The following is a 19,574-nucleotide window of genomic DNA, read 5'->3' on the forward strand; positions in this document are numbered from 1 at the left end:
CTACTGCTGGACACAGAACCAGCCCTGGGTTCAGATCCCGATCCTGACAAGCATCCAGCTAAAGAGTACTACAATAGAGTTGACAAAAAGTGTTGTGTTTATTTTCCAAAGTTACATTGGATATGGTAACCTTTTCATTATAGAGAGATGATGGAGGAGGGTTTTTACTTTTAAATGTATTTTTTATTTTAGTTATGATTCCTGTAGACAGAGGAACCAATCATCTGTTCGAAACCTGTCCTAGAAGATTAGTTTAAAGACTTTTACCTGTTGGTCTAACAACAGAACATTTTGCATATTTTAGGGAGCAGAGACAAGGAATATAATTATGGAATATCTCAATCATATCGGCAGAAGCTTAACACGCTCTCACCTTTGAAGTAGTCCTTCATCTCGGAAAGTGTTGAGGCCATCATCACAAGATTTTGAGCGCTCAGTGGTAATTGCCTGAAGTTGTGAACAACGCCGACTAGACTTAATGCTACCTGAGATAGAAATCAATGACAATACAGGTTTTGTTTTGTGAGGTAATTTTATACTAAACAAAATGTACATCTAATTGGGTATCACAGAATAATTTCACATTTCTTCATCTCCACAGTAGGGAAAAGGAAGAAACACATATAGTCTTAAGTAATGAATTATGACTTATTCTTATAGTAATATGAGAACTCTTTACAAAAATGTTCTAGGATACCTAGAACACACTGGTAAAACATACACACTGTTCTATATAAATTTTATTTTTGTTTTTTTAGAGTCGTCTTGAACACCCAAAAATGAGTACATAAAAAAAGCAAAAACAGATCGTAGAAGATCATTCTAAGAGGCCTGGAAGAGTAATTTGGAGTGATTGAACGCAATGGTAAACCGTTATGTATTCTGTGTAATAAAAATGTTGTGTGTCGCACATCAAGTGTCAGATGGCACCAACCACAAAAGTGTTGTCAAACATTGTGAAAAGAGTTTCTTGAAGAGGAAATATCATTCCCAGTATCCTAGTTTTTGCCACTATCTTTCTAGAACAAATCATCTTTGCCTGAAAAGAACAGAAGGGATAGATATCTACAATGCCCACAAAGACTTTTTTGTCACAAGACCAGAAGAAGTGGTTCCAATTACTAGTAACGGGGCACCTTCTATGGTGGGGGCAACATCTGTTTTCATACAGTTCTTTGTTAAAGAAACAAAACATCATGTCATTCAGTTCCATTGTATTATAAATCAAGAAGATCTTTGTTCCAGAAAGAGTAGCAAAAAATTTGACCATGTCCTCAAAGATGTCACAAAAATGGTGAATTACATCATGGCTTGTGTTCTGAATTTTCAACAGTTTCAAGCATTTCTTGAGGAGGTTCAGTATAACTGTTTACTTATGTACAATAATGTCCGGTGGCTAAGCAGAGATCGAGTCCTGGAAAGATTTATAGCCTGCTTGGACTGTTTATGTTTGAAAAAGAACAGGAATTTATACAGCTCACTGATATGGCCTGGCTAACCAACCTTATGTTTTTTATACAGATTTTACACTACTCTTCAATGTGCTGAACAAACAACTACAAGGTCTAGGGAAAACAGGAGAAAGGATGTTTTGTGATATCAAAACATTTGAGAGAAAACTGTAGGTTTTTTAAAGAGTCCTTGAAAGTGGGCTGCTGAAATATTTTCCAAATCTAAAAATGCATTTAGAAAATTCTACATTTGCAGACAAGCCATCAGGAAATGTACAAGGAATTTCTAGCATTATAGCAGCTGCAAAGGTGAATTTTAGTAACATATTTTTACAGTTCCGTAAGATGGAGACAACCCTGTATTTCCTTACTTCCCCAGATAAAGCCAAATTTGAAGAACTTGATCTTATAAGGTTCGCCATTACTAGTATACACCTTTCTCTATTCTTCTCCCTCACATTTAATGTTGTAACCTTGAAAAGACAGTTACAACCTATTTTAGGTTTTAACCAATAAAGACATTTAAAAAAAAAACACATACACTGTAAAATACTATTCTCCAATGTTCATTGAAGAACACATATATTCACATGCATGTGAATAAATTGCTTTCTACAGAATAAGTGCCACTAAGTGAAATGAAAAGCTCCCTCCTGTACTTGCTATATAACTCAGTTGAAGAAACCAGTAATAAAACAGGAAGAATGGAAAAATTGAAAGCTTTTTCAAAACTGACAAATATATTGTTAACAAGCTATCCTAAAGGGAATCAAATAGAATAGATTAAGCTAAAAGATAGTATTAGAAGATATTTAAAAAATATTTTTTCCATTGTCACACTGAAAGACACAGAGTGGGCAAGTATGCCAAACAAGTGAAGGCGTGAATGTTGCCGTCCATAAACAAATGGATGAATGCAGTCAAAGCACTTTTCTGAGTGAACACTGCACAAATACTTCCACCTTGTTACAAAGAGGGAGGCACTTTTCCACTGTCCAAGGTCTACTCTCTAGATATAATTGGCGGAGCAAGTGTAGTTTCCCTAAGATTGGAGGTCTACGCTTACCTTAACATTAGGCTACACTTATCTCAGGAGATAAAAAAAGAAAAGTACCTAAAGTCACCACAACTAAGGATAGGAAATCTGCATTATGTTTTTCATTATGCATTTCTGTTCTTCAGTTCAGATACATTTTACTAGCTGCATCTAACTTTAGTAACCCAAGTAAATCAAAGAAATACCTATATAAAAGATTACTGAGGCTAGTTCATGTGACAGGATTGTTTAAGAGGGTACTTACTGCAGTCCTGTGAATAGTGTCGACTGGCAGAAAAGCTAAATGTTGGGGAAGAAGGGCTGTCAGAATGCACAGGAGCAGAGCTGATGGCACTGGATACGACACTGGAGGCTGGGACATGTTTAGCTCGCAGGTCAACACTAGGACTTGTTGGTTCATCTGTGAAAAAAGTAGAAGAAAGTAGAGGAACATTGAATATCAGAAGTCAAGAAGCTAAGGAAATATTGTTTTTTTTAAATTTGCAGCTATAAATAGCATTACTATCTCACATTTTAACCAACAAAAGGAAACTGTTAAAAAGGTCAAAAATGCAATGCTTTGGCACACCTATATGAACCTTGCAATTCTGGAAATTCAGATTTTTCTGGCGACCCTTTGTTTTTTTCCTAAGGCAAAAAAGACACAGGGCCTATAAGGGCCTTGATTGCAAATTCTGTTAATGAAATCTGTTTATTTATTTGTTTTTGGAACACACTTGTATCTGTCCAAGGTAATATTAAAGAATGGAATGTAGATGGGCGTTATAGCCTGCATTATGACTTTTTAACAATTATAAAATATTCTTTTTACATTTGAAATAAACTACATACAATACTACATAAACTTCAATATTTTGGATTAGAAAAAAGATATATTTTTTATGTTTTGTAATTTTGTGGCCTCGTTTTACAAAATTATTCCTCTTAAACTGCAGAGCACATTTTTCATGTACATTTATAAGTTGTTTTTGGAACAGAGAATTTTGAGTTCTTCTTGTTAGTACACTCTAGTGTGATAAAGAGTCATTCAGAAAACCTTTGTTCCTTGACATATTTGTCCTTTACAAAAAGATAGCATTTACATTCAAAGTACCAAAAAAATAAAAGGAGGTTCCCGTTACAGGGTAATTAGCTAAATAAAAAATTGAGAACCATAAGATGGTCTATGCAGGGCAAAGCAACAAACAGGTGTAATGTATCTGCCAACCTGCAGCATTGTATGCTAACCTTTATTTCATTACCCTACTGCTGCTGCCAGCACAAAGAAGCCGATTTATTCCTGCCTTCATTACGGGAGCAGTTTAGTTTTTATCTAATCAAGCATACAAATAGAGTGGTGGTGGATTAAAATAAATCAGTATATGAATATGGGGATAACAGGAATTACATAAACCTGTTGCTTTTTGCTATATGTTCTCCTAAAGTCATATATATCTTAGGAAAACTTACCAATATAAGGAATAGATGCCAGGGGCTCTTCAGAAAATGGCAATGGGGGTACCCTTTGTGATGGCCTCTCACTTGACACCTTTTCTCTTTCTGCAGGAGAAGGGGCATGCTCCACATCTTTCCCTTCCTCTTCAAAAAGTACATTCACTTGACGCACAGACACAGAGGGCTTTCGTCCTGAAGGTGGCTTCTGTCTAAGGATGACCTCGTCTCGTTTTTCCTCTGTGACACTGCTGTCATCTGTGGAACTGATGCCCTTTGAAGGTTCTTTCCTTTCAGGTGGGGAGGGAGGGCTTATCGGGTTATTGACAGAATATTGTGCTGACCTAAATGTTGGGAGACCACTAAATCCTGTCTCTCTGAAGGAAAAAGCATGAAGCTGTTCAGTCCGACGTTGAAAAGAGGGACTGTAACTCCGGTACCCAATATACTCGGAGTCACCAGAACTAGAGTTTTGTGATGAAGGTTTATTTACTTCCCTGGAAGCAAGTACCACAGTTTGGGATGGGGGAGGATGTGACACTTTACGAGTTGTCCGAGATGCTCTATCTGAAGGGCACATAGATCGTTCATAAGGAGGTGATATTAAAGCATTCAGTTCCAGTTTCTCTATAGACCTACCAGTTTGAGACAAGTAATTGTCTGACTGTGCTCGGTGGCCCCAAAAATAATTTTCAAGAGAATGGTGCAAGGTATCTTGTGAAACACCATGAGCCCAGTCACTTTGATGTCTTTGTTGAGTACCTTCTCCTAGTCGGTCTTGTGAGGCACTACGTCTTCTTGGCGGCAAGGCAGAGCCTCTTTTGTAGGGTGTTTGCTGGGACATCCAGTTACACAGTGCTTGGTGTCTCTCCCATGGACTCACCCAGCGGGGACCACGTGGCTGTTCCCACACATCTAAAGGGGCTTTGCTGGATGGCACTGGATGGTGGCAGGATGTCCAACCATAGGCAGAACTGTATGGGGGTCCTGGCCCCCTGAATCGGTCAGATGCTGATGGAGAAGTTTTGTGCAGTCTTGGTGGTAGGAGAGGATTAGCAACAGGCCTAGAATAATCATTTTTATGGGAAGAGCTAGTGCTCAGGGTTTCATTGGGCATAGGATTCCTTACAGATGGCAAATCCTTACAGCTAGATAGATGGAAACTGTGGCTTCTTGGGTACCCAGGAGCTGATTCTAAAGGCTGACCTCGCCATGGATAGAAGACAGGGGGAGGTGCAGGAATGCTATGTGCACCTCCACAATATGGTTCATTGCCTTTTAGATATGCATCCTGACAATATGCCTGTTGAAACAAAAAGGGAACCAACTTATTTCAGGTGCATATTCACTTACCTTTGCATACTATTTAGAACCATGAAAAATCAAAAATTAGGGACAAAATACATCTTTTTATAATGACTAAACTGTTAAAAATACCTACTTGAACTTAAAAACATACAAGTCACCGAGACTGTCAATTATTTTGTGCTTATACTAGCATCTGAAGTGGGAGCCATAAGTATCAAAAACACAACCTACCCTATCCATATTGGATGGGTGAATTAAATCCTAATACAAAATAACCAAGAAACATGGGACTTTAGAGACAGTAATAAACAGTATCTATCATAAATACAATCTGAGACAATTCAAATAATAAAACATCACATGTTATAAAACTATAGCATTTATTATCTCAAATTTGAAAAACACAGCATAAAAACCTTATCACCATATAGGTATATAACTCCAGATTAATAAGAAACTCTAATCAGTATATTGTATTCTACGCGTTTTGCGGAATCTCAGTCCGCTTCCTCAGGAGATATTTTGTTTGCTGCTCCCCACTTCTGCTCCCATGTATCACATGACAAACCCAAATTGTCTCAATGGCCACAGGGCAAGCGAGGAAGCATGGAATCAAAGATGATGCAATTCATATTCTGTGACAATTATTTCTCTATGATTACACTACAGTTTTTCATGTTCACCTGTATCATCCATTTGGATGTAACTAGAGACTTCATTGAAACACTTGAAGTGAGACACACTTCATTGAAACACTTGTGACCAATAACTATCACTGCTTGTCAGTGTTCTTAATCACCTCCGATTTCATCCTCTACAGCCTGTATTCCATAAATTCCTATATTTGTCTGTATTCCTCTGGGCCCTAGCAATGATAATTATTGGTCACAAAGTGCTTCAATGAAGTCTCCAGTTACATCCAAAAGGATGATCACATCTATACAATTAACAAACAAATGTTAAGGACTGTGCTTGAATGATGCTAGAGTTACATCAATTACCTTTTAAAACCTGTGAGACATTATCAGAAAATAGAATATTTTATTTAAACCTGATTTAATAAAGGAAAATAGTATTTATGTACTCATTGTAAAATTACTTTCTCCATCCAACTACTGGGAACACAGAACCTCTGTTTATGTGTGTTTATGCTCTGCCTCTAAAGAATAGGACACAAGGCAAAATCAATAACACAACTCCTCATAGTGCCTATGCCTCTACTCAAATTGAGTAAACCCAGGAGAAGGGAGCAGTAAGTGAAGGTGATAGAAAAAAAAACACATCAAAAGCATAGCAAACAAAAGAAAACACAGAAAATAAGGGATATGACGGGTGTCTTCATCAGGAGATGCAACAGTAATCTGGGACATCTACAGTCTCTACAGAAACATTAGGGGGAAATTTATGGCAAAAGACAACCCTCTTGTGTCATGGATTGGCAAAATCACACAATAACTAGTGAAAGCTTTCATCAAAAAATTAATGTCATCAGATGCCAATATATTCACACAACAAAACTTTAAAAACAGGTTAGCTGAGAACCAGGTAACAGTTTTACAAACCTGTAAAAAAGATTCTAAAACACCCTAAATGTCCCCACAGTTCCTACAGAAATTTTTTGTCTTATTTGACATCCCCAAACCGGTAAACATTAAAATTTGATTGAAAGAAAGCCTAAAAAAACGGTATATATGAAACATCAAATTGGTGTATTTTTTCCATAATTATAAAAATTCAAATTCCATAAACAAGAACAAAAATACAGACTTGTGCTGTCAATTGAGAAGTGTTCTTCCTAGGCACTTTTAGCTGGGTGCACCACCCACCACTTTTCAGTAACCACCTGGCTGTTTCTGGATAAAAACATGGGTGTTCCATTATCAGTAATTCTCTACCACAGCTATAAATTCCTTATGGAGTATGGGGATTTTCAAGCTTAGTATATCTAGGGACTGGTGTCCTTCATCTTTTTCTGCACCATCACGCTACAACCTGCACCATCAAAAATTACCAAAATTATTTAAAAAGGAATCATTCCTCTATTAGAATAATAATCTAATCTCAAAAAGGTCATGGGTTTCAGGACTAGCCAAACCCACCAATTTTGCCAAGAGCTAACTGTATGATGGTAAAAGAAGTCTACAAGAACTCCAAAATGTATTTGCATTCTACATGTAACTCTTGCAACAGTTGATTTAAAAAAGCATAGATTTTCAATGAAAATAAAACTGGAGCCATTTAACCTGTATGGGAGTTGTTCAAAAACCAAACTTAAACTACAGCTTGCTAATAAACATAATGGAAAAGACCAGCCCTACTGGAACAATGTTGTGCAATTTCCATTTGATATACTGACTTTTTTCCCCATGGCTTTACCTCTTTGGTAGAATGGGAGGTGACAAGATAAAGAGGCTTGCTTGCCTTTTTAAAATATGTTTGGTATTCTGTATATATTCGAGATGAAAAATCTGGAGGTATATTTATAATTGATTCCCCTGTAAATTAGACCTCCCTGTTGTATAAATTAGAGTAACGAGATTAAATAGATGAGGGTGTCAGGGACAGAAAAATGATCAAATCTATCATTAGCTGCTACCCTGGCAGGGTTGGACACTTCCATGTCCCCTTTTAGTTGTACATCTCTTAGTGACAAAGGTATTGGCGCATGGTGCAATAGTCAAAATTTCTGGTTTCTCTGCTAAAGTTAAAAGAGATTCATAACAAAATAGGTAATCAATTCTAGATTGGGAAGCATGAACATGTGAAAAAAAGGTATATTGCCTTTCAATGGAAAAACAATACCTCCAACAATCATGCAAATGGGTAGCTTGTGCAAAATCTAAGAGTAAAGTACTCGATTGAGAGGGGACTCCCAAGGTTGGGTGTGTAGGTGATGTCCTCCCAGCCAAATCTCTGTGCAAGTTCTCTGTGGTTCTATCTTCATTTGCATACATGACCGTGGTAATGTCTCCCCCGACAATTTTATTAGCACTAGGATCTTGGATGATCCAGGTGGTCACTTCCTGAAAAAAGACACTAGTTCAGGAATTTAGTGCATAGATGTTTTAAAGTGATAGTTCTAGACCTGGGAACCTCAGAGTGAGTTTTAAAATCCTCCCTGCCAGGTCACATTCTGACGATACCAGTTCCTGTGCAGGAAGACAAGTATTCCCAGTTTCTTACCTAATGCTAGAGAACCAAACCCCTCAACTACCCATACTTTTTGCATTCTACTAAAATCGTCCACATGCAGATGTGTTTCCTGTAAGAGTGCTTTGTCAGCCCCGAGACGTTTCAAATGTCTCAGGACCGACATCCTCTTTAACCTTCCATGAAATATACATATCATGTCATAATTTAACACGTAAATGCTCTGAACAATATGTCAACCATTGTCAATGTGCTATTGGAACTTTTGAAGATTGGCTACTAGGTGAAAGAATGAGTCATTGTTTTATTGGGAATTGAAACAAGAAATATAGAATGATTCAGTTTCAGAGAACTTTCAGAAGAAATGACAGGGGAATAATTTATAAATACACCCCTAATGTAAAATAGTGCCATATGATACTGGAGAATCCTTGTAGAAATCCTTGGGTATGAGAATAAGTAAATTTGTCTTTTGGAAGAAAGCAATGGTTAATAGGTAAATCCTGACTGCATGTACCATACCAATGGAATGAAGTGCAATCTCCTTTGAGTATAAAGGAAACAGGCAGGAGGAAGTCAACTTGAAGAGTAAGTATATATACCATTAAAGACAAACAACTCAAAAGATGATCTGTCCTCCAATCAAGCCATGACAGTAAAGTCCATTGTTCCAACTGTCGAGCAAAGTATAATGTCCAACTTTTTGGGGAGCTGACCCAGAAGCCACAGGCAACGGGGACTGATGCAGAACTGTCTAGTTGTATGCACTTAAGCATGTGGGCGTCTTTTCATGTCTAGTGACATGAAAATTAGTGTTTAGGACAAGATAATCCAGTGGAGTATAGCTTAACTATAGCTGGAAGGATGTTCAGAGTTCAACCAGTGTACTGGAGAATTGGAATGGACTATTGACTGTTTGGTCCTCAGGTTGGAGGGACACCACTGGTAAAATCAATCATGCAAATAGCACACTTGCAAGAGTCATGGCAGGTTATGGTCTGGAGCTAAAACATCCTAGATGCCAACAAAACCCCAAGAGAAAGTCAAAGACCATAATGTTTTTCCCCAGGCATGCTGAACAAACACCAGTGACTGAGACTGATGGCGACATGAAAATAAGAGTTATCGAAGTTTATGGAGTCAAGTCAAGCCGATTCCTGTAAATGGAGGATGATCCTCAAACTGTTTTTTTCTGAATTCACAAATTTTACAAAAGAATGTGATACCTGGAGATCCAGTATCAAACTGAGGTAAATTCAGTGGACTGTGCTGCAATTCCAAATACGACCCCACCACCTGAGGAATGCAGACAGGGCCAATTCTGTATGCCAAGTAAAATGCCTTAGTGTTGTTTGGCAGGCATGGGTTATTACCTCTGACGGAAGTCCAAAAAAATTTTGAAACACAGCACCATTTAACTAAATTACTGTGTTTTTTGGCAGTCTATACCAAAGAGAACACATATGCTTAGGTGTTCATGAAAAAACACTATGGAAAGTGGGCAATTTGATGAACAGTCTGTTTTCATTGTAGACTGCTGGAAAAATTGCACATAGTCTAACCAAGGTATACAGAGATCTTGCATCTGACTTTGCGATCCCAGCTCATGAATCTTGAATGATTCCCCCACTACCAAAACTATCACTTTTGGTTAGGGGGATAATAATGAGGCCATCACAGCTGGGGAGGACACAAGCTGGAAGAATAATTTCAACAAGGGTCAACCATCATAAGTCAAATCTGGGAGTTCATTGCTGGGAGAGTGGTGTGGAATGTCCTGAGCTAAAAAAATAAATTCTACTTCCTAAGGACAATAAATCTAAACTGGTATATGGTGATTCAGACAACTAGAGGAGCTCCAATAAATAAAACATTTAACCAGAGGTCTCCTGTGTCCCCTCAGTGCACACTATGATCAATATACAATATTTTGCTGTGGCAAATATCTTGTCAGGTGTGAAATTTTACTAAATCTGTATTCAAATTGAAACTTCAAACCTTCTAAACTGCAATAAGACATACTAACATACACATACATCAAATTATATAAAAGAAACAACAGTATCTGTATGTCTGCTATTTTTGGACATGACATAAAATATACACTGATTTTCATAACTATTTATTCACATCTATTATTATTATTGTTATTATTAATCTTATGAGGCTTAGAAAAAGTAATGCAATTAGCAAAAAAATGTGTAAAGTGGAGTAACTTACAGCAACTAAAAAACCTTTCAACTTTCAGTTAAAAAATTAAAAATGACTTTTGATTGATTGCTGAAGGTTACTGCCCTATGACCTTTGTAAGTGGTTTGAAACATTTCTAGTATTTGTGATTAAGCAGGCACAGTCAGCTCTTACCAGCTGTAATATATCTTCATCTCGGGGCATAATGGATAATTCCAGTACATCCTCACTAAAAGAGACAGGAGAAAGACAATCGTATGTTACAGGGAGATACTGTGATAAAAATAGAGGCTATTCAGAAGTAATTCAGTTTTAATTAATTTTAGTGACCCATTTTCACCCATTTATGTAAAGGTTTAAAGTGAACCAGCAGACAAAATTGTGTTTACCTTTTGATGGCGAGGAAGAGCTATAAGAGCTATGTTATTCAGAGAGATTACTATTGGAGAGAAACTTTCATTTGATCATTTAGGAATTCATCTTATATCAACACCAATCTTCACTTTCAGATTTATCAGTCATTGTACAAAAAACGTCATCTCACAAAAATCATACCAAGTCCCACTAACTTTCATTAATCATGCTTTAAATGCTTATCCTTCAACCCACAAAACATTTTTGTTAGTGTTTTACTTTATGTATCCACAGAGGACAAGTGTGGAAACTGGTACCACATCAAACTCTCTCCACACCATCTTTATCACTTGAAAAAGACTTTAAAGGCACCTCCTAATTAGATAACTAATTAGATAATGATTCCATCATTAAAAAATGAATATATCCTTCATTGTGTACAAAATACACATATTAGCACTGTGAGGATTAGCTTTATATGGCAGGTTGTCAATGAGGTATCTCCAGTCAACAGTGTCTCTTTAGGGCTCCTGCCTGTATTTAAATGACAATGGGATACCTGCTCTCTGTGGGGGTCAATTTTCTGCTGAAGTATGCCACTGGATGCTCCTCTCTTTTTAACACCTAGACCACCATTGTCCCCACAGAACCCCGGACTGATTTTATTTTTTTTCCTTCCATACCTAATGTTACGTTCTGGTCATGCCTACTGATACTCATCTTTTTGGCGCTTTCCTATGCAAAAACTCGCCTCAAACAAAATCCCTGGGGCTCCAAGTTTTTTTTTTCTATTGCACCACAACACCCTTTCAGTTAAGATGAACACAATGGAGGAACTTTTGGCATGTGTGAGGAGTATCTCTGAAAAATGCAATGAGATTTGGTGTAGCTGAATATCTTAAAGACACACACAAGAATTCAATGTCACCAGGACCCTAACATTTAATAATATTACAGATAATATAGCAATATGCATTATTATGTCATGCTCACTTTATGGATTTCCCACAAGGTGATGGTCCCCTTGTGATGCTGGGGGCGCCGGTCCGTCGGGTGGGGGGGGGGGGGGTTGGCCGGGCGGGAAATTTACTGAGTAATCTGCTTTTAAATACCACCCGGGTCCCGGCCACGCCGCTGCTCGCATCAGCAGTGAGATGCGAACGACAATGCAAGACTTCTGAAGATTTGACTCCAGGCGGCAGTAATCAGTACTAGGGGTCTCCCCCGTGCCAGGGTTCCATGGCATAAGGAAGGGGTAACTGCACCACAACCTCACCACCAACCTAAACACAGTCTTAAAGTTTTGAGAACGAGCAAATTTATAGTTGAGGCACCACAGTGCACTTTGGCAGTACCCTAATACTCATTCCCATGGAAGTGGTCCCCTGGATTTCCTAATATGCAAACTCAATATGGGGATCCTGGTCCCCAGAAAATGGCAAAGCCCCTCCCCTTCTTTCATTACCGCCGCGGCCGTAAAGAATGAATGGGAGCACAGAGCCTGGTATACATGCGTCACGAATCCCAGGAGGCTTGGGCTCCAAAAAAAGAAAGGTGGCGATCTCACACATGCACAGTAAGATCCGCATTTTTTTTTCACAAATATATATATATGGTATATGTCATTGATCTGTCCAAGTAAAGGTGTATTTTTTTTTATTTTGATGAGATTTAAAAGATCCTTGACTCCTATTAGGTTTTAATGTTTGAGACCCTGTATCTGGCAACTTAATATGTTCAGGGGGCTGAAACAAAATTTAGCATCAGCTCTCAGGGTCCCTTGTGTATCCTGAAAATTTCAAGTTTTTACAACGATCGGTGTAGGGAGATATGAAGGTTTTTTACATTGGAGGTAATGACGCAGCATGGACACAGCTCTCATGCTGCTGCTGAACGAGAGGTAGGATTATCTCACAGTACAAGGTGGGCGGTGAGCAGCTTAGCTGATTGCTCGGGTTTATAAAACACGACCACCCTCCAGGAGCTCACACTGAAGTCTGATTTTCTCATAGGACATTGGCACTTCTGTCTCCTGTCAATTGCGGCCCCCAGCCCACCAGCTACGGACTGGCACTGGTCAGCGACCCAGGGGTTGGGGACCACTGCTGTAGATGCTATAAAATGGGAATAAAGCAGCCAAGTACCAGCAAATAATATTTGTGTTGGCTGCTATGAAGCTTTAGTTATACAAAGAGTCATTCTATTGAAAGAAAGATATTGTAAGAAGCTTCTAAATTCAGGAAATTAAGTAATTGAAGCACTCATAGTCTGACAGTCAGACCCAAGATATGAATAAAGCTATGTATTCTTAATTGATCAATATATTTTTGCATGTCGTACCTAAATTTGACTATGTATTAGCTTCATATATACTACTGTGTATCAAGTGGGCCGACAAGAAATGTGTTGATCAGAAAGAAAGATCACAGTGAGCAGAGATGACCTCACTAATCTACTGCTGTTTTTTACTACCCAGTTACTAGGATGTGGCCTTGGAGGGGACATCACTGTGCTATTAAAGAGATAATGGTGTAAACTTTCTGGTTTTGTTGTGTAAATTTTGGTACCAAAAGGACACAAGTGAGTAAAACAGTTCCAATATTCATATTTCATCCCAGTGATAGTCAACTCTCGGTATGCCTGGGGGATGCAAGTGCAGCTTCTGACATCACCATAATTTTAGTGTTTATAATGCTACAGAAATTCTAGAGACTGTAGACATAATGCAGCAGGATAGTAAAGAGCTACTGTAGCTACTTGTTTTACCCACGCTATACCACTATTTCCTTAAGCCTTGCTTAATTTCAGCAATTAGAAAATAGAGATAAAGTTCAGTAAGGTTTTTATCGACATTCCAACACAGGAAATCCAGGAAAGCATGACAGTGCCTTGACCTTTTCATGCTAACAGTACTCAGTCAAAAGCTTTATGAATAAGGATTCCTAAAAAAAACATGTAAGGGTGCTGTCATGCTTTCCTTCTATTTTTTTTTTCAGTAAAATTAAAATTATTGCTAAATGTAAGTGTTTGTCATTATTTTAACAGCTACCATGGTGTAAGTGTGTGTGTTAGCATCAAAGACTGTAATTTGTTGGGGGGGGGGGGGCAGCACATGCTAGCTGGCCTAGAATAAATTAAATTATGAAACTGGCCCTGCTCAGAAGTCACAACAAACACTCAGGAGCTGTTGTGCTGAGTTTGCTACCTATTAGACTGCAGGCCTCTGCAGAGCAGTGACGAGCCAGATGTTGAAACAATTTCAACTTTCCAACACCTAACTTTGAAAAACAATGTCAGGCAGCGTGAAAAAGTAAAGTTACTGTCACAGTAATTTGTTAGTGTTAGGGGCTATTATTGCAATCTTGTAGACCAATCCAGTGTGTTAATCCTGCCTAAACTAGCTCTGGTGTTGAGGTTATTTTTGTGGTCACTGACATGAATGCTGACTTTTTATTGCATCTAACACTAATGCTATTGGTTTTCCTGTATCCACTGACACCAGTGATTGGAGCATTTTGGGGTTCGCTTACAGTAATCCTGGGGTGTTTTTTTTTTGCAGTCATGAAAATAAAGGTTGCAATATGAAATAAATAAATGATTGCATCCTCAGACAGTGCTGGAATTTCTTATTATTCTTTTCTTATTATTCTGTCACTGACACCAGTGCTGGAGGTTTTTTTTTGTCCACACACCAATTCTGGTGTAATTACTGCAGTACCTGATGTCAGAGCATAGAAACTGTATTGCAGCCAACTAATTATTCCAATTTGCTATACAGTGTGCAGTGCAAAAAATTATTTGAAGTGCATTATCACCCATTTATTCTGAATGCACTTCAAGGAAGGTAAATGCATTGCTATTCTGAGCTGCTGTCAAAAGTTTGAGGAGTTGAAGAATTTCCAACACAAAATCCTTTACTGAATATAAAAAATATAAAAATGAAGGATCACCTTCACCGTTTGAAAATTATAAAGAACATAACAAAAGAGGTAAAAAAGAGATAAAATGTGCAAAACTTCAAAATGAAAGACAGATTGCAAAGGAAAGTAATGCAAACCTCAAAAAGGTTTTAAATATATTAATAGCAAAAAGATCATCTGAGCATATAAAGCCTTTAAAGGATGTCTCTGGGTTGGTAACTGGGGATAAAGAAAAGGCAGATTAACTAAACACTTTTTAAGATCTGTGTACACAAAGGAAAATGGCAAAGCTCAAGTCCAAATTCATATTAGCAATGTCTTGCCATTCATAATAATGTCAATGCATTAAATGAGTCATAGTGGTTCAAAATTGACATGATTGAGAAACAGTTGGGCAAAATAAGGTTGACAAACAAAGCTCTAGGACCCGATGGATTACATCCACATGTCCTCAAAGAGCTGAGCTCAGTTATTTCAAAGCCATTATTTCTAATTTTTTAAGACTCTTTAGTCACTGACATGGTGCCAATGAATTGGCATAATGCCAATGTGGTTCCCATCTTCAAAAAGGGAGCAAAGTCATTACCAGGTAACTATAGACCGGTTACTTTAACGTCCAAAGTTGGAAAGGTCCTGGAGAGTTTTATAAAGAACCACATGAAGGAGTTCCTGCTAGAAAATAATATTATAAGTGATAGTCCGCATGGCTTCAAGAAAAACCGAAATTGTTAAACAAATTTACTCTCTTTTTATGAGGAAGTAAGTAAACAGGTAGACAGCGGAGTAGCAGTCGATATAGTGTACTTGGACTTTGCTAAAGCATTTGACACAGTACCCCAAAGAAAGTTAAGAAATATGCAAGTTGAGGTTAATAGGTTTAGAAAAGTCAATCTGTAAATGGATAGAGAACTGGCTTAAAGACCGCATCCAGAGAGTAGTGATTAATGATTCATACACAGAATGGTCTAAGGTTATCAGTGATGTACCCCCGGGTTCAGTGTTTGGACCTTTATTGTTTAACATCTTTATAAATGATATAGAGTTTGGGATTAAAAGTACCATTTCTCTGTTTGCAGATAACACCAAACTATGTTAATAGAATTAGGTCCATACAGGATGTCTATAATCTACAAGCAGACCTGGATGTACTGTTTGATTGGCAGCCAAGTGGCAATTGACAATTAACATAAATAAATGTAAAGTTATGCAGTTGGGGGCTAACAACATGCATGCTTCATACTGTCTATGGGGAATACATTTGGGGGGAGTCAGAAATGGAAAAAGATCTGGGGGTTCTGGTAGATCATAAAGCTAGTGAAGTACTTTCTTGTATTTAAAGAGGAATAGACTGCAGAGATCGAGACATAATCCTGTCCCTGTACAAAGCATTGGTCAGACCACATCTAGAATATGCAGTCCAGTTTTGGGCACCTGTTCACAAAAAGGACGTTGTGGAATGGAGAGTGAGCAGAGAAGGGCAACTAAACTAATAAAAGGAATGGCGGAGCTCAGCTATGAGGAGAGATTAGCTGAACTGAATCTATTCGCCCTTGAGAAGAGACGTTTAAGGGGGATATGATCACCCTGTATAATTTTATAAATGGTCAATATAGAGTACTCTCTTCCCAATTATTCACTTTGAGATCATTTTAAAGAACAAGAGGGCACACGTCTAGAGGAAAAGAAGTTTAAGCTCTCGATAAGGAAGAGATTCTTCACTGTAAGGTCTGTGAAAATTTGGAATCGGCTCCCTCAGAAAGTAGTTTCAGCAACTACTATAGATTGCTTTAGGAAAAAGCTGAATGCTTTTCTAGAAGCACAGACTATAACTAGGTATTAAGGATTTAAAGTAAAGGTAACAGAAAATGTTGATCCAGGGAACATCCAATTGCCCCAGAGAATCAGGAACAAATTTTTTTTCCCACATCCATGGAAATCAATCTGTCATTTTTTTTTTTGCCTTCCTCTGGACCAACTATGTCTTATAGGGTTTTATATCTTGGCTATGTTTATTTCCCTAGTGGTTGAACTTGATGGACTCATGTCTTTTTTCAACCTAACCTACTATGTAACTATGAATTATGTAGAATACAGGATACTTTATCAACTCATCTCTCCATGGCGTACAAAAGACTATTGTCCTGAGGCCTCTTACACACCCAGAGATCCCCTGAATATTTTGTAAGTCAAAAAGATCACATTGATTTACCAATTGGTAATCCCTATGTTGTTTGTTTCAAAACATGGCATACTTAAGTACAATATTCCGCTTTTTGACCATTAAGGGTGGGGATGAGCAGAGCACTTTTTATGGTTAAACTTATTTTTCAATGTATTAATTGATTTTGTGAATCATGCTATATAAATATTGCTTTCTCTCTTTGTGATAGTCAATTTTGACATATAAGCATGAGATAGGACCCGTAAAAGTAGAGAAGAAGATTCAAGCCCAAATATTTAGAACCCACTTAACTGATCAAGAGCAAAATAATCTTGTGTAATAATACTTATAAGTTGATTTAACCAAGGGGAGCACACAACAGTGTTGTAGAAGTTTGCATGAGCACAGAACACGTGACAGTTGCTACAAACGTTCTGTACCTCAGGGTGTGGACTATAATAAATAGAAGATATATGGATACTTTATTACTTTACTGAATCATATTAATTTAATACTGTAATAGTTTATAGAATTTTTTTTTAGTTTTCACCACATGTACAAGAGTTGTTTTAAAGCGGATCTTTGGGATACTACCTACAAAGCTCTTATCTTCCCTCTGCGCTAATGCAACTGCTGCCATTTTCTTCTTGAAAAATTGACTGACTATGTACCTATCTAGGAACGCAAGAAGTATACATACCCCATAATGAAATTGGATAGTAATAGGGGTCCTGGTTGTTCTTCAGAGATTCGGAAAAGTAGGCTATTCATCTGTCTCAAACCAATAGCCTCAAAAGAAACTTCAATAACAGCATCCAGCCCAATAAATATGTGCGCTGACTTGATAATGTCAGCCACACAACACTTGTCAACATTGTCAGGGCGTTAATGGTTTGAAGAAAAGTCAGCCAGGAGGAACAAAGTGGACACAGGTAGGGAATAGTTCTGTCACTTCTCAACAGTAGATGATTTAAAAGCAAGTTTTTATTCAAGACTAGGGAAATGAATGGTAGGATAGTAGTGTATATTATTTTCTATTAGGTGTTGATTTTCATATAACCTGGAGATCAGATTTAGTTATATACATAAGTTGTTAAGATTTTAAATCAACATAGCAACACTAAGCACACTGTTTGTTTTTTTTTTTTAATTTTTTTAAAAGCAGCCTTAATAGGTGAGTAGGACGCAGGGTTCCACAAAATTGATAACATAGCTAGTAGAAGTAAGTTTAAGTATTGCTCTTGAAAATGTCCCCTTTTTACCCACACCCTTTTTACCCTCATATCACACCTGTTTTGTATCAGGGCAATGACTTGTGAATATGTTTTTCCGATTATACTCTCTCCATTAACCTTAACAAGGCGGTCACCTAAAAAAAAAAAAAAAACACATTGTTATGCACTGGTATATTATTAAACCTTTTCCCTCTCAGCAGTTCAATTTTTTGGTGCTTCATTGTATACCCTTTTCCTAAAGCTAAACTTTGCTCATCTTCAAAAAGTAATGTTTTGGTAACAGCCCATACCCATGAAAAAAGTGTTTGTATAGTCAAGCAGAACACACCTATTTCCCACTCTCACAGGTTTCATCTCAACTGGTTACTCTTAGGCTAACTGGGGTCTGCGTAAAGCAAATATGCTGTAATGCTGTAATTGGAGATTCTGCCAAATACAGCATTTCCTGTACAAGCCTTTTGCAGACCTTATAGTCAGGCAAACAGCCAATGAAGGGGACTTTAACAGTAGGAAGGCGATGGTGGAGCTAAATGAGAGACAATAGCTTAAAATTTTCATCATCCAACAGCTGGCATGATCTTGAGGCAGTAACTTGGCAACAATTCACAAACCGATTTACCTAATAAAATTGTATAGGACTAATCATGATTAAAAACATTATACAACCTAAATGTTGGGATTACATAAACCTTAGGCTGGATTTACACCACTTGTGGTGCATTTAGCACCACTTACTCCAGAATATCCTTGCTAACTGAGACAGCAAATTATCATTGCTGTAGTCAAAAAAATGTTAGTTTCCTGTTTTTTCCTGGCCTTACCACTGAGTTATTTATTTAGAGATTTTTACATTTTTGCATTTTGTTAGTTGCATCTCCTCATCTGGGCCTCCTTATAAATTTGTATCCGTCATATTGCAGAAAGAATACTTTAAATTGTCCCAGTTCTGAGTGGATTTGAAATTTACTGGTGTAAATTGTCTAGTTCTCCTGAAATTTATACAATGCTGCTTTGGCTAATTTCCGGACAATAAATCGTAGTACACCTCTTTGTACAGGCTTTTCAATTGCAATCTTACCAGTGCAGAGCCCAGCTTGCTGGGCTGGACCACCCTCTTTTACATGCTTGACAAAGATGGTGTCCATTGGTTCCATGTGTTGTAAAGGAGGATAATCTGAAATGAAAAAGAATATATAAATAAAATGGAGTAAATCAAATTACAGAGATGATCATATGTATGAGAAAGAAAAAGAAATTATTGCCCCAATACCCAAACTAACGGAATTGTGCTCTTAGAACTGACTTGGAAATAATCTG

At 37.6% G+C, this 19,574-nt stretch overlaps 1 protein-coding gene across 2 annotated transcripts in view; it reads right to left on the minus strand.

Moving 5' to 3' along the window:
* ARHGAP23 (Rho GTPase activating protein 23) overlaps positions 1–19,574 on the minus strand; it is a 157,869-nt gene that overhangs the window by 77,695 nt on the left and 60,600 nt on the right. For both annotated transcript variants that reach the window (XM_072414912.1, XM_072414913.1), the window contains 6 exons: positions 19,336–19,431; positions 18,313–18,391; positions 10,762–10,816; positions 3,958–5,242; positions 2,753–2,908; positions 374–485 (listed from right to left, as the gene is read on the minus strand). In XM_072414912.1, the coding sequence (XP_072271013.1) occupies positions 374–485; positions 2,753–2,908; positions 3,958–5,242; positions 10,762–10,816; positions 18,313–18,391; positions 19,336–19,431 (1,783 nt within the window). The remainder of the gene's footprint in view (positions 1–373; positions 486–2,752; positions 2,909–3,957; positions 5,243–10,761; positions 10,817–18,312; positions 18,392–19,335; positions 19,432–19,574) is intronic.

The sequence above is a fragment of the Pyxicephalus adspersus genome, chromosome 6 (assembly GCF_032062135.1).
Source record: "Pyxicephalus adspersus chromosome 6, UCB_Pads_2.0, whole genome shotgun sequence".
Taxonomy (NCBI): domain Eukaryota; kingdom Metazoa; phylum Chordata; class Amphibia; order Anura; family Pyxicephalidae; genus Pyxicephalus; species Pyxicephalus adspersus.